Source organism: Notolepis coatsorum, assembly GCF_963971535.1.
Source record: "Notolepis coatsorum genome assembly, chromosome: 7".
NCBI lineage: Eukaryota > Metazoa > Chordata > Actinopteri > Aulopiformes > Paralepididae > Notolepis > Notolepis coatsorum.
In genome coordinates this window covers 178075669-178088739 of record NC_140171.1, presented here as the reverse complement: position 1 = coordinate 178088739, position 13071 = coordinate 178075669, and the positions used below count along the sequence as shown (strand labels likewise).

General features: G+C 48.8%; 1 protein-coding gene across 4 annotated transcripts in view; it reads left to right on the top strand.

The window, feature by feature from the left end:
- The window catches only part of dpp9 (dipeptidyl-peptidase 9), a 90430-nt gene extending 79557 nt beyond the window's left edge, over positions 1 to 10873 (top strand). For all 4 annotated transcript variants that reach the window (XM_084317912.1, XM_084317910.1, XM_084317913.1 and 1 more), the window contains exons 20-21: positions 9839 to 9950; positions 10742 to 10873. In XM_084317912.1, coding sequence (XP_084174038.1) covers positions 9839 to 9950; positions 10742 to 10834 — 205 coding nt within the window. In that variant the 3' untranslated portion in view covers positions 10835 to 10873. The remainder of the gene's footprint in view (positions 1 to 9838; positions 9951 to 10741) is intronic.
- Positions 10874 to 13071: the final 2198 nt, after the last annotated feature.

Here is a 13071-nt window from a genome sequence, read left to right as displayed (position 1 = left end):
CAGAGAGAACAACCAGCAGGGCTACCAGGGTTAGAGTTACTGAGTAAGAACCAGAGAGAACAACCAGCAGGGCTACCAGGGTTAGAGTTACTGAGTAAGAACCACAGAGAGAACAACCAGCAGGGCTACCAGGGTTAGAGTTACTGAGTAAGAACCAGAGAGAACAACCAGCAGGGCTACCAGGGTTAGAGTTACTGAGTAAGAACCAGAGAGAACAACCAGCAGGGCTACCAGGGTTAGTGTTACTGAGTAAGAACCAGAGAGAACAACCAGCAGGGCTACCAGGGTTAGGGTTACTGAGTAAGAACTAGAGAGAACAACCAGCAGGGCTACCAGGGTTAGAGATACTGAGTAAGAACCAGAGAGAACAACCAGCAGGGCTACCAGGGTTAGAGTTACTGAGTAAGAACCAGAGAGAACAACCAGCAGGGCTACCAGGGTTAGTGTTACTGAGTAAGAACCAGAGAGAACAACCAGCAGGGCTACCAGGGTTAGGGTTACTGAGTAAGAACCAGAGAGAACAACCAGCAGGGCTACCAGGGTTAGAGTTACTGAGTAAGAACCAGAGAGAACAACCAGCAGGGCTACCAGGGTTAGAGTTACTGAGTAAGAACCAGAGAGAACAACCAGCAGGGCTACCAGGGTTAGAGTTACTGAGTAAGAACCAGAGAGAACAACCAGCAGGGCTACCAGGGTTAGAGTTACTGAGTAAGAACCAGAGAGAACAACCAGCAGGGCTACCAGGGTTAGGGTTACTGAGTAAGAACCAGAGAGAACAACCAGCAGGGCTACCAGGGTTAGAGTTACTGAGTAAGAACCAGAGAGAACAACCAGCAGGGCTACCAGGGTTAGAGTTACTGAGTAAGAACCAGAGAGAACAACCAGCAGGGCTACCAGGGTTAGAGTTACTGAGTAAGAACCAGAGAGAACAACCAGCAGGGCTACCAGGGTTAGAGATACTGAGTAAGAACCAGAGAGAACAACCAGCAGGGCTACCAGGGTTAGAGTTACTGAGTAAGAACCAGAGAGAACAACCAGCAGGGCTACCAGGGTTAGAGTTACTGAGTAAGAACTACAGAGAGAACAACCAGCAGGGCTACCAGGGTTAGGGTTACTGAGTAAGAACCAGAGAGAACAACCAGCAGGGCTACCAGGGTTAGAGTTACTGAGTAAGAACTACAGAGAGAACAACCAGCAGGGCTACCAGGGTTAGAGTTACTGAGTAAGAACCAGAGAGAACAACCAGCAGGGCTACCAGGGTTAGAGTTACTGAGTAAGAACTACAGAGAACAACCAGCAGGGCTACCAGGGTTAGTGTTACTGAGTAAGAACCAGAGAGAACAACCAGCAGGGCTACCAGGGTTAGAGTTACTGAGTAAGAACTACAGAGAGAACAACCAGCAGGGCTACCAGGGTTAGAGTTACTGAGTAAGAACCAGAGAGAACAACCAGCAGGGCTACCAGGGTTAGAGTTACTGAGTAAGAACCAGAGAGAACAACCAGCAGGGCTACCAGGGTTAGAGATACTGAGTAAGAACCAGAGAGAACAACCAGCAGGGCTACCAGGGTTAGAGTTACTGAGTAAGAACCAGAGAGAACAACCAGCAGGGCTACCAGGGTTAGAGTTACTGAGTAAGAACCAGAGAGAACAACCAGCAGGGCTACCAGGGTTAGGGTTACTGAGTAAGAACCAGAGAGAACAACCAGCAGGGCTACCAGGGTTAGTGTTACTGAGTAAGAACCACAGAGAACAACCAGCAGGGCTACCAGGGTTAGAGTTACTGAGTAAGAACCAGAGAGAACAACCAGCAGGGCTACCAGGGTTAGAGTTACTGAGTAAGAACCACAGAGAACAACCAGCAGGGCTACCAGGGTTAGGGTTACTGAGTAAGAACCAGAGAGAACAACCAGCAGGGCTACCAGGGTTAGAGTTACTGAGTAAGAACCAGAGAGAACAACCAGCAGGGCTACCAGGGTTAGAGATACTGAGTAAGAACCAGAGAGAACAACCAGCAGGGCTACCAGGGTTAGAGTTACTGAGTAAGAACTACAGAGAGAACAACCAGCAGGGCTACCAGGGTTAGGGTTACTGAGTAAGAACCAGAGAGAACAACCAGCAGGGCTACCAGGGTTAGAGATACTGAGTAAGAACCAGAGAGAACAACCAGCAGGGCTACCAGGGTTAGAGTTACTGAGTAAGAACCAGAGAGAACAACCAGCAGGGCTACCAGGGTTAGAGTTACTGAGTAAGAACCAGAGAGAACAACCAGCAGGGCTACCAGGGTTAGAGTTACTGAGTAAGAACCAGAGAGAACAACCAGCAGGGCTACCAGGGTTAGAGATACTGAGTAAGAACCAGAGAGAACAACCAGCAGGGCTACCAGGGTTAGAGTTACTGAGTAAGAACCAGAGAGAACAACCAGCAGGGCTACCAGGGTTAGAGTTACTGAGTAAGAACCAGAGAGAACAACCAGCAGGGCTACCAGGGTTAGGTTACTGAGTAAGAACCAGAGAGAACAACCAGCAGGGCTACCAGGGTTAGGTTACTGAGTAAGAACCAGAGAGAACAACCAGCAGGGCTACCAGGGTTAGAGATACTGAGTAAGAACCAGAGAGAACAACCAGCAGGGCTACCAGGGTTAGAGTTACTGAGTAAGAACTACAGAGAGAACAACCAGCAGGGCTACCAGGGTTAGGGTTACTGAGTAAGAACCAGAGAGAACAACCAGCAGGGCTACCAGGGTTAGAGTTACTGAGTAAGAACTACAGAGAACAACCAGCAGGGCTACCAGGGTTAGTGTTACTGAGTAAGAACCAGAGAGAACAACCAGCAGGGCTACCAGGGTTAGAGTTACTGAGTAAGAACCAGAGAGAACAACCAGCAGGGCTACCAGGGTTAGAGTTACTGAGTAAGAACTACAGAGAACAACCAGCAGGGCTACCAGGGTTAGTGTTACTGAGTAAGAACCAGAGAGAACAACCAGCAGGGCTACCAGTGTTAGAGTTACTGAGTAAGAACCAGAGAGAACAACCAGCAGGGCTACCAGGGTTAGGTTACTGAGTAAGAACCAGAGAGAACAACCAGCAGGGCTACCAGGGTTAGAGTTACTGAGTAAGAACCAGAGAGAACAACCAGCAGGGCTACCAGGGTTAGAGTTACTGAGTAAGAACCAGAGAGAACAACCAGCAGGGCTACCAGGGTTAGTGTTACTGAGTAAGAACCAGAGAGAACAACCAGCAGGGCTACCAGGGTTAGAGATACTGAGTAAGAACCAGAGAGAACAACCAGCAGGGCTACCAGGGTTAGAGTTACTGAGTAAGAACCAGAGAGAACAACCAGCAGGGCTACCAGGGTTAGAGTTACTGAGTAAGAACCAGAGAGAACAACCAGCAGGGCTACCAGGGTTAGAGTTACTGAGTAAGAACCACAGAGAACAACCAGCAGGGCTACCAGGGTTAGAGTTACTGAGTAAGAACCAGAGAGAACAACCAGCAGGGCTACCAGGGTTAGAGTTACTGAGTAAGAACCAGAGAGAACAACCAGCAGGGCTACCAGGGTTAGAGTTACTGAGTAAGAACCAGAGAGAACAACCAGCAGGGCTACCAGGGTTAGTGTTACTGAGTAAGAACTACAGAGAGAACAACCAGCAGGGCTACCAGGGTTAGGGTTACTGAGTAAGAACCAGAGAGAACAACCAGCAGGGCTACCAGGGTTAGAGTTACTGAGTAAGAACCAGAGAGAACAACCAGCAGGGCTACCAGGGTTAGGGTTACTGAGTAAGAACCAGAGAGAACAACCAGCAGGGCTACCAGGGTTAGGGTTACTGAGTAAGAACCAGAGAGAACAACCAGCAGGGCTACCAGGGTTAGAGTTACTGAGTAAGAACCAGAGAGAACAACCAGCAGGGCTACCAGGGTTAGAGTTACTGAGTAAGAACCAGAGAGAACAACCAGCAGGGCTACCAGGGTTAGAGTTACTGAGTAAGAACCAGAGAGAACAACCAGCAGGGCTACCAGGGTTAGAGTTACTGAGTAAGAACCAGAGAGAACAACCAGCAGGGCTACCAGGGTTAGAGTTACTGAGTAAGAACCAGAGAGAACAACCAGCAGGGCTACCAGGGTTAGAGTTACTGAGTAAGAACCAGAGAGAACAACCAGCAGGGCTACCAGGGTTAGTGTTACTGAGTAAGAACCAGAGAGAACAACCAGCAGGGCTACCAGGGTTAGAGATACTGAGTAAGAACTACAGAGAACAACCAGCAGGGCTACCAGGGTTAGAGTTACTGAGTAAGAACCAGAGAGAACAACCAGCAGGGCTACCAGGGTTAGAGATACTGAGTAAGAACCAGAGAGAACAACCAGCAGGGCTACCAGGGTTAGAGTTACTGAGTAAGAACCAGAGAGAACAACCAGCAGGGCTACCAGGGTTAGAGTTACTGAGTAAGAACCACAGAGAGAACAACCAGCAGGGCTACCAGGGTTAGAGTTACTGAGTAAGAACCAGAGAGAACAACCAGCAGGGCTACCAGGGTTAGAGATACTGAGTAAGAACCAGAGAGAACAACCAGCAGGGCTACCAGGGTTAGGGTTACTGAGTAAGAACCAGAGAGAACAACCAGCAGGGCTACCAGGGTTAGAGATACTGAGTAAGAACTACAGAGAACAACCAGCAGGGCTACCAGGGTTAGAGTTACTGAGTAAGAACCAGAGAGAACAACCAGCAGGGCTACCAGGGTTAGAGATACTGAGTAAGAACCAGAGAGAACAACCAGCAGGGCTACCAGGGTTAGAGTTACTGAGTAAGAACCAGAGAGAACAACCAGCAGGGCTACCAGGGTTAGGGTTACTGAGTAAGAACCAGAGAGAACAACCAGCAGGGCTACCAGGGTTAGAGTTACTGAGTAAGAACCAGAGAGAACAACCAGCAGGGCTACCAGGGTTAGAGTTACTGAGTAAGAACCAGAGAGAACAACCAGCAGGGCTACCAGGGTTAGAGTTACTGAGTAAGAACCAGAGAGAACAACCAGCAGGGCTACCAGGGTTAGGGTTACTGAGTAAGAACCAGAGAGAACAACCAGCAGGGCTACCAGGGTTAGTGTTACTGAGTAAGAACCAGAGAGAACAACCAGCAGGGCTACCAGGGTTAGAGTTACTGAGTAAGAACCAGAGAGAACAACCAGCAGGGCTACCAGGGTTAGAGTTACTGAGTAAGAACCAGAGAGAACAACCAGCAGGGCTACCAGGGTTAGGGTTACTGAGTAAGAACCAGAGAGAACAACCAGCAGGGCTACCAGGGTTAGGGTTACTGAGTAAGAACCAGAGAGAACAACCAGCAGGGCTACCAGGGTTAGGTTACTGAGTAAGAACCAGAGAGAACAACCAGCAGGGCTACCAGGGTTAGAGTTACTGAGTAAGAACCAGAGAGAACAACCAGCAGGGCTACCAGGGTTAGAGTTACTGAGTAAGAACCAGAGAGAACAACCAGCAGGGCTACCAGGGTTAGAGTTACTGAGTAAGAACCAGAGAGAACAACCAGCAGGGCTACCAGGGTTAGGGTTACTGAGTAAGAACCAGAGAGAACAACCAGCAGGGCTACCAGGGTTAGAGTTACTGAGTAAGAACCAGAGAGAACAACCAGCAGGGCTACCAGGGTTAGAGTTACTGAGTAAGAACCAGAGAGAACAACCAGCAGGGCTACCAGGGTTAGAGTTACTGAGTAAGAACCAGAGAGAACAACCAGCAGGGCTACCAGGGTTAGTGTTACTGAGTAAGAACCAGAGAGAACAACCAGCAGGGCTACCAGGGTTAGAGATACTGAGTAAGAACCAGAGAGAACAACCAGCAGGGCTACCAGGGTTAGAGTTACTGAGTAAGAACCAGAGAGAACAACCAGCAGGGCTACCAGGGTTAGTGTTACTGAGTAAGAACCAGAGAGAACAACCAGCAGGGCTACCAGGGTTAGGGTTACTGAGTAAGAACCAGAGAGAACAACCAGCAGGGCTACCAGGGTTAGGGTTACTGAGTAAGAACCAGAGAGAACAACCAGCAGGGCTACCAGGGTTAGAGTTACTGAGTAAGAACCAGAGAGAACAACCAGCAGGGCTACCAGGGTTAGGTTACTGAGTAAGAACCAGAGAGAACAACCAGCAGGGCTACCAGGGTTAGTGTTACTGAGTAAGAACCAGAGAGAACAACCAGCAGGGCTACCAGGGTTAGAGTTACTGAGTAAGAACCAGAGAGAACAACCAGCAGGGCTACCAGGGTTAGAGTTACTGAGTAAGAACCAGAGAGAACAACCAGCAGGGCTACCAGGGTTAGGGTTACTGAGTAAGAACTACAGAGAACAACCAGCAGGGCTACCAGGGTTAGGTTACTGAGTAAGAACCAGAGAGAACAACCAGCAGGGCTACCAGGGTTAGAGTTACTGAGTAAGAACCAGAGAGAACAACCAGCAGGGCTACCAGGGTTAGAGTTACTGAGTAAGAACCAGAGAGAACAACCAGCAGGGCTACCAGGGTTAGGGTTACTGAGTAAGAACCAGAGACAACAACCAGCAGGGCTACCAGGGTTAGGGTTACTGAGTAAGAACCAGAGAGAACAACCAGCAGGGCTACCAGGGTTAGAGATACTGAGTAAGAACCAGAGAGAACAACCAGCAGGGCTACCAGGGTTAGAGTTACTGAGTAAGAACCAGAGAGAACAACCAGCAGGGCTACCAGGGTTAGGGTTACTGAGTAAGAACCAGAGAGAACAACCAGCAGGGCTACCAGGGTTAGAGTTACTGAGTAAGAACCAGAGAGAACAACCAGCAGGGCTACCAGGGTTAGAGTTACTGAGTAAGAACCAGAGAGAACAACCAGCAGGGCTACCAGGGTTAGAGTTACTGAGTAAGAACCAGAGAGAACAACCAGCAGGGCTACCAGGGTTAGTGTTACTGAGTAAGAACCAGAGAGAACAACCAGCAGGGCTACCAGGGTTAGAGTTACTGAGTAAGAACCAGAGAGAACAACCAGCAGGGCTACCAGGGTTAGTGTTACTGAGTAAGAACCAGAGAGAACAACCAGCAGGGCTACCAGGGTTAGTGTTACTGAGTAAGAACCAGAGAGAACAACCAGCAGGGCTACCAGGGTTAGAGTTACTGAGTAAGAACCAGAGAGAACAACCAGCAGGGCTACCAGTTAATTTCGCTCCCTGAGTATACAGTATACAGTAGGGCTGGGCGATATGACCAAAAACGTTATCGCGATAAAATTATAAAATTATTTTCATATAACTCGATATCGATAATTATCGTCGATATAATGTCTGTCAAGTTTAATTAACTTCTTATGCTGCTGCGAATGTCTCGAGTCGAGTTGATGTCGTCATCAGTCCGCGCACGTTAGCAGTTAGCCGACAAGCGGAGTATCTCATGACAATGTAATAAATATGACACTAAAATACTCTCTTCCGCCACAATATATTGAAACGACGTCCACTGTATACCCCACACTACTATAAACGTGGCCTCAGAATTCACGCCACACACATACTCTGCACGTAAATATATAAAACAGCGCCGTGCAAGCTAGTTATCCTAGCCAGCCTGTTGTTTCTAAGCGGTGTATTCCATGACAATGTGCTAAATATGACACTAAAATACTCTCTTCCGCCACAATATATTGAAATGACGTCCACTGTATACCCCACACTACTATAAACGTGGCCTCAGAATTCACGCCACACACATACTCGGCACGTAAATATATAAAACAGCGCCGTGCAAGCTAATTAGCCTAGCAAGCCTTGTTGTTGAGTGAGTCCTACCTCTGGGTCTCTTTCCGGGTCTCCTTCGCTCTCGGCCATCTCCTTCACTGATTGGTTGTTAGTGCGTGTGCTCATATCCAAGCTTGGAAAATCGATATATCGAAACTTTGCGACCACGTTTCATGTTTATTTCGAGGAAATAATTTATCGCGATAGTTATCGTTTTATCGCCCAGCCCTACATTAAACGTTCTTTGTCTATAGCTTGCTAGATATGTAGCTAACGTTAGCTAGGCTAACGAAGCTGTAGCTAACGTTACTGTCCAGTGGCCATGCAAACCACTCGGCTAACGTTAGCTCACGTTAATTACCCCCCCCCCCCCGTGTATAGAGCATTATTTTCAGATAACTAACAGCACACCACATCATGTATGATCCATTACAGCTAACGTTTTGACGGGAGATAGTAACGTTAGCTAGTTAGCCAGCTAGCTAGTAGTACCGGTGATTCATGTTGCTAATTGATTTCGGTCGAGTAACGTTAGTGAGATTGGCCTACGTTCCGTTACATATTCATAATCATGAGAAGGATAGGAGTCTGAGGCGGGGATGTCGAAAGAAGACGATAAACATTTATTTAATGTTAAACTCTGTTGACGTTAAGCGAACAGTTAGTGTGCTGACAGGAAAGTAACAAGCAATATGGTCCGTGCGGAACCCTTATCGCCAACAGATAGTTCCGTGGGTGGTTGTTGATCTTCCACAAAAGATGAATTGTTTAAATGTACATTTAATCGAGGCGGTTAGGTGGCCGAGCGGAGATTGCGTTCGTCACCAGCCCCGGAGCTGTGAGCTGGATTCGCCTGTTCGAATCCAGCTCACAGCTCCGGGGTTGTCACCAGCTTGGCTGGCCGTCTGCACTAATACAATTGGCTGTATTAGAGGGTGGGAGAAGCTGGCGGGGTGGGTCCGGGTCGTTGTAAACAGCGACTCCTACAGTTCGGTCGGGGCGCCTGCTAAGCGCGGATTGGACTTGAGGGGGATAGTGTGGTCCTCCCACACGCTACGCCCTCTCAATGAGAATCCGCGCTGCCAGGTGAAAAGAAGCGGTGATTGGCTGGACGTGTGTCGGAGGAAGCACGTGGTAGCCTCCACTCTCCCAGATGATCTGACTGGGGGGTAAGTGCGCAGCGACCAGGAAGGGACTGGGAATTGGCATACGACTAACATTGGGATGGGAGAAAAATCGGAGGAAAATGGAGGGGGGAAAAGACTAAAAAAAAAAAAAAAAAAATTTACATTTAATCCAGTAAGAATAGTACTAGGCTATATAACATACATCTGTGCAAGTAGATTACATTACATTAACAAAAACCTCCATCATACTGCTGAACACCTATAGGTCTGGTGGAAGCCGGACTTCCCCCCCCCCCCCCCCCCCCAAGGACTTTGGACTACTTCAAATAGACTCCCCCTTCCACCTGATGGACATATATCACCTGTACTACTATTATTTATATATTATGGAACTACTCCACATGGATTTTAATATATCATGCTTTAAGTACTGTAGTTTTAATGTAGTTGGTGTTTTTTTATACAGTGGTCTTTTTACTGTAGTTTTAACAAAGCTGTTTTTTTTTATAGTGGTGACTATCTATGTATTGACTGTTTGTCTTTTAACCACTGCACAAATGAAGTTCCGAAAGGAAAAGAAAGTAATTTGAAGTTTGAAGTACATAGGCCTATTCATAAATGAAAGTTTATTTGGAAGTATTTTTTATTCTGTACTTAGTTTGAAAGTGGTCAGACAGTTCCCTCTGTGTGTAATACAGACAATCTTCACACATTCATAAATAACACTTACAGAAGTTTTGTTCAATGGGATTTTTTTTTTTTTTAATACCGTGATATATCGTGAACCGGGGTATTTTTGCCCAATGTTATCATACCTTCAAAATGTCACATGCCTAGTTTAGACCCAACAGACTGTCACTGTGCTGCACCTTTACAACAGACTCTCCGTGTTGCACCTTTATAACAGACTCTGTGCTGCACCTTTACAACAGACTGTCTCTGTGTCGCCCCTTTAGGCCCAACAGGTTGCTGATCCTCCACGGCTTCCTCGATGAGAACGTGCACTTTTTCCACACCAACTTCCTGGTGTCTCAACTCATCCGGGCAGGGAAGCCATATCAGCTACAGGTAGGAGGGTGTTCTATATGTTTATTTTGCATTCATATAGCACGGTAGGTGCTATGACGTGTGCATAATCTTATTATTATTAATAATAATAATAACTATTTGTAAAGCACCTTTCATGCACGAATTGCAGCTCAAAGTCCTTCACAGCAGTACAAAGAGGTTGAACAGTATATGTAAAGGCCATATGAGTGTTTTGGTTATTAAGTAGTGTCTTATTTATGTTTGAACACTAGGGGGCTCACCGCCTCCATTATAGCCCCTCTTCTATAAATAGCCTAGCTAATTACCGTAATCCCATGCACCTGTGATGAGGATACATTTTTCATCTGTCTCACCGTTTGGAACTGACCATGGAGCAATTGACAACTGTTCTGATTTAACCCTTCATTCACCATCATTCACCTTTGGACAACAATAAACTCTGTAAACAGCAGCAACTTGGGACATTCCATATTTACATCACAAACTTTGGGACTGAGTAAGATAATTAATTGCGGGTGCATCGTGGACGCTTGTCGATTCATTGGGGAGCGACAAGCGGACACTACAGTATATATTGACTATAGAACTAAATCACAGTTCTTCACATGAGGATCTAACAGCAGGCCTCCTTGTTTCGGCAGGATCGTCACACGTAATACAGACCATTTAAAAATAGACGGTAATAAAAGAGCAGTTTCTGAATGACTGTTTAAACAGTTTAAAACCTGACCGTCTCCTCTCCTGTTTGATACCCACCATTATGATCTAATTATCTTGTACTCTGGGGTTGTGGATTCTCTGCTTTTCAGATTTACCCCAACGAGAGGCACAGCATCCGCTGTCCTGAGTCCGGAGAGCACTACGAGATCATGCTGCTGCACTTCCTCCAGGAGAACCTTTAACCGGGCCTGCCTCCCCCTCCTGTTCTCCCCACAGAACCTTTAACCGGGCCTGCCTCCCCCTCCTGTTCTCCCCACAGAACCTTTAACCGGGCCTGCCTCCCCCTCCTGTTCACTTCCTCCAGCAGAACCTTTAACCGGGCCTGCCTCCCCCTCCTGTTCACTTCCTCCAGCAGAACCTTTAACCGGGCCTCCCTCCCCAGAACCTTCCACCACGTGCTCCTCCTCCTCTCCCACACCAGTCCAACTTTACAAACCCCCCCAAGAGATTTTAAATCTGCTGTATGCAAGCAAGGCCAAACCCCCGCCCCCGAGAGCCGTCACTCGCCTGTCTCAAGGGAATCCTGGCGTTGGCAAAAGAGGAACTTTACGGAAGAAGGATTTCTCCTTTGCTTTTGGACATTTTTTTCTGGTGCGTGTGCCATACTCTTTTTATTGAACTGTCACTTTGTGTTTTTGTCCTGGTTCCCTGACTCTGCTGCCAAGCCTCTTTCCCCCCTGTCTCATCAGTGTCCCCTCCCTGTCTCATCAGTGTCCCCTCCCTGTCTCATCAGTGTCCCCTCCCTGTCTCATCAGTGTCCCCTCCCTGTCTCATCAGTGTCCCCTCCCTGTCTCATCAGTGTCCCCTCCCTGTCTCATCAGTGTCCCCTCCCTGTCTCATCAGTGTCCCCTCCCTGTCTCATCAGTGTCCCCTCCCTGTCTCATCAGTGTCCCCTCCCTGTCTCATCAGTGTCCCCTCCCTGTCTCATCAGTGTCCCCTCCCTGTCTCATCAGTGTCCCCTCCCTGTCTCATCAGTGTCCCCTCCCTGTCTCATCAGTGTCCCCTCCCTGTCTCATCAGTGTCCCCTCCCTGTCTCATCAGTGTCTGAAGAACAGCTCTCACCAACATGCACTCTCTCCCTCCTCCTGCTTCCTGTTCCTCCCTCCTCCTGCTTCCTGTTCCTCCCTTCTCCTGCTTCCTGTTCCTCCCTCCTCCTGCTTCCTGTTCCTCCCTTCTCCTGCTTCCTGCTTCCTCCCTCCTCCTGCTTCCTGTTCCTCCCTTCTCCTGCTTCCTGCTTCCTCCCTCCTCCTGCTTCCTGCTTCCTCCCTCCTCCTGCTTCCTGTTCCTCCCTCCTCCTGCTTCCTGTTCCTCCCTCCTCCTGCTTCCTGTTCCTCCCTCCTCCTGCTTCCTGTTCCTCCCTCCTCCTGCTTCCTGTTCCTCCCTTCTCCTGCTTCCTGTTCCTCCCTTCTCCTGCTTCCTGTTCCTCCCTCCTCCTGCTTCCTGTTCCTCCCTCCTCCTGCTTCCTGCTTCCTCCCTCCTCCTGCTTCCTGTTCCTCCCTCCTCCTGCTTCCTGTTCCTCCCTCCTCCTGCTTCCTGTTCCTCCCTCCTCCTGCTTCCTGTTCCTCCCTCCTCCTGCTTCACTGGTTCCTCCTCCTCCTGCTTCCTGCTTCGCTCCCTTCTCCTGCTTCCTGTTCCTCCCTCCTCCTGCTTCCTGTTCCTCCCTCCTCCTGCTTCTGGGTTGCCTCCTTCTCTGCTTCCTGTTCCTCCCTCCTCCTGCTTCCTGTTCCTCCCTCCATCCTGCTTCCTGTTCTCCTTCTCCTGCTTCCTGTTCTCTCCCTTCTCCGTGCTTCTGTTCCTCCCGTCCTCCTGCTTCCTGTTCTCCCTCCTCCTGCTTCTCCTCCTGCTTCCTGTTCCTCCCTCCTCCTGCTTCCTGTTCCTCCCTCCTCCTGCTTCCTGTTCCTCCCTCCTCCTGCTTCCTGTTCCTCCCTCCTCCTGCTTCCTGTTCCTCCCTCCTCCTGCTTCCTGTTCCTCCCTTCTCCTGCTTCCTGTTCCTCCCTCCTCCTGCTTCCTGTTCCTCCCTTCTCCTGCTTCCTGTTCCTCCCTCCTCCTGCTTCCTGTTCCTCCCTCCTCCTGCTTCCTGTTCCTCCCTTCTCCTGCTTCCTGTTCCTCCCTTCTCCTGCTTCCTGCTTCCTCCCTCCTCCTGCTTCCTGTTCCTCCCTCCTCCTGCTTCCTGTTCCTCCCTTCTCCTGCTTCCTGTTCCTCCCTCCTCCTGCTTCCTGTTCCTCCCTCCTCCTGCTTCCTGTTCCTCCCTCCTCCTGCTTCCTGTTCCTCCCTTCTCCTCCTTCCTGTTTCCTTTTTCTGGGCTCTTGTTTTGAACCGTGCCGTCATGTTATCATGGATGTCGTCATGGATAAAATCATGGATGTTATAGATGTTATCATAGATGTTATCATGTATGATATCATGGATATTATCATAG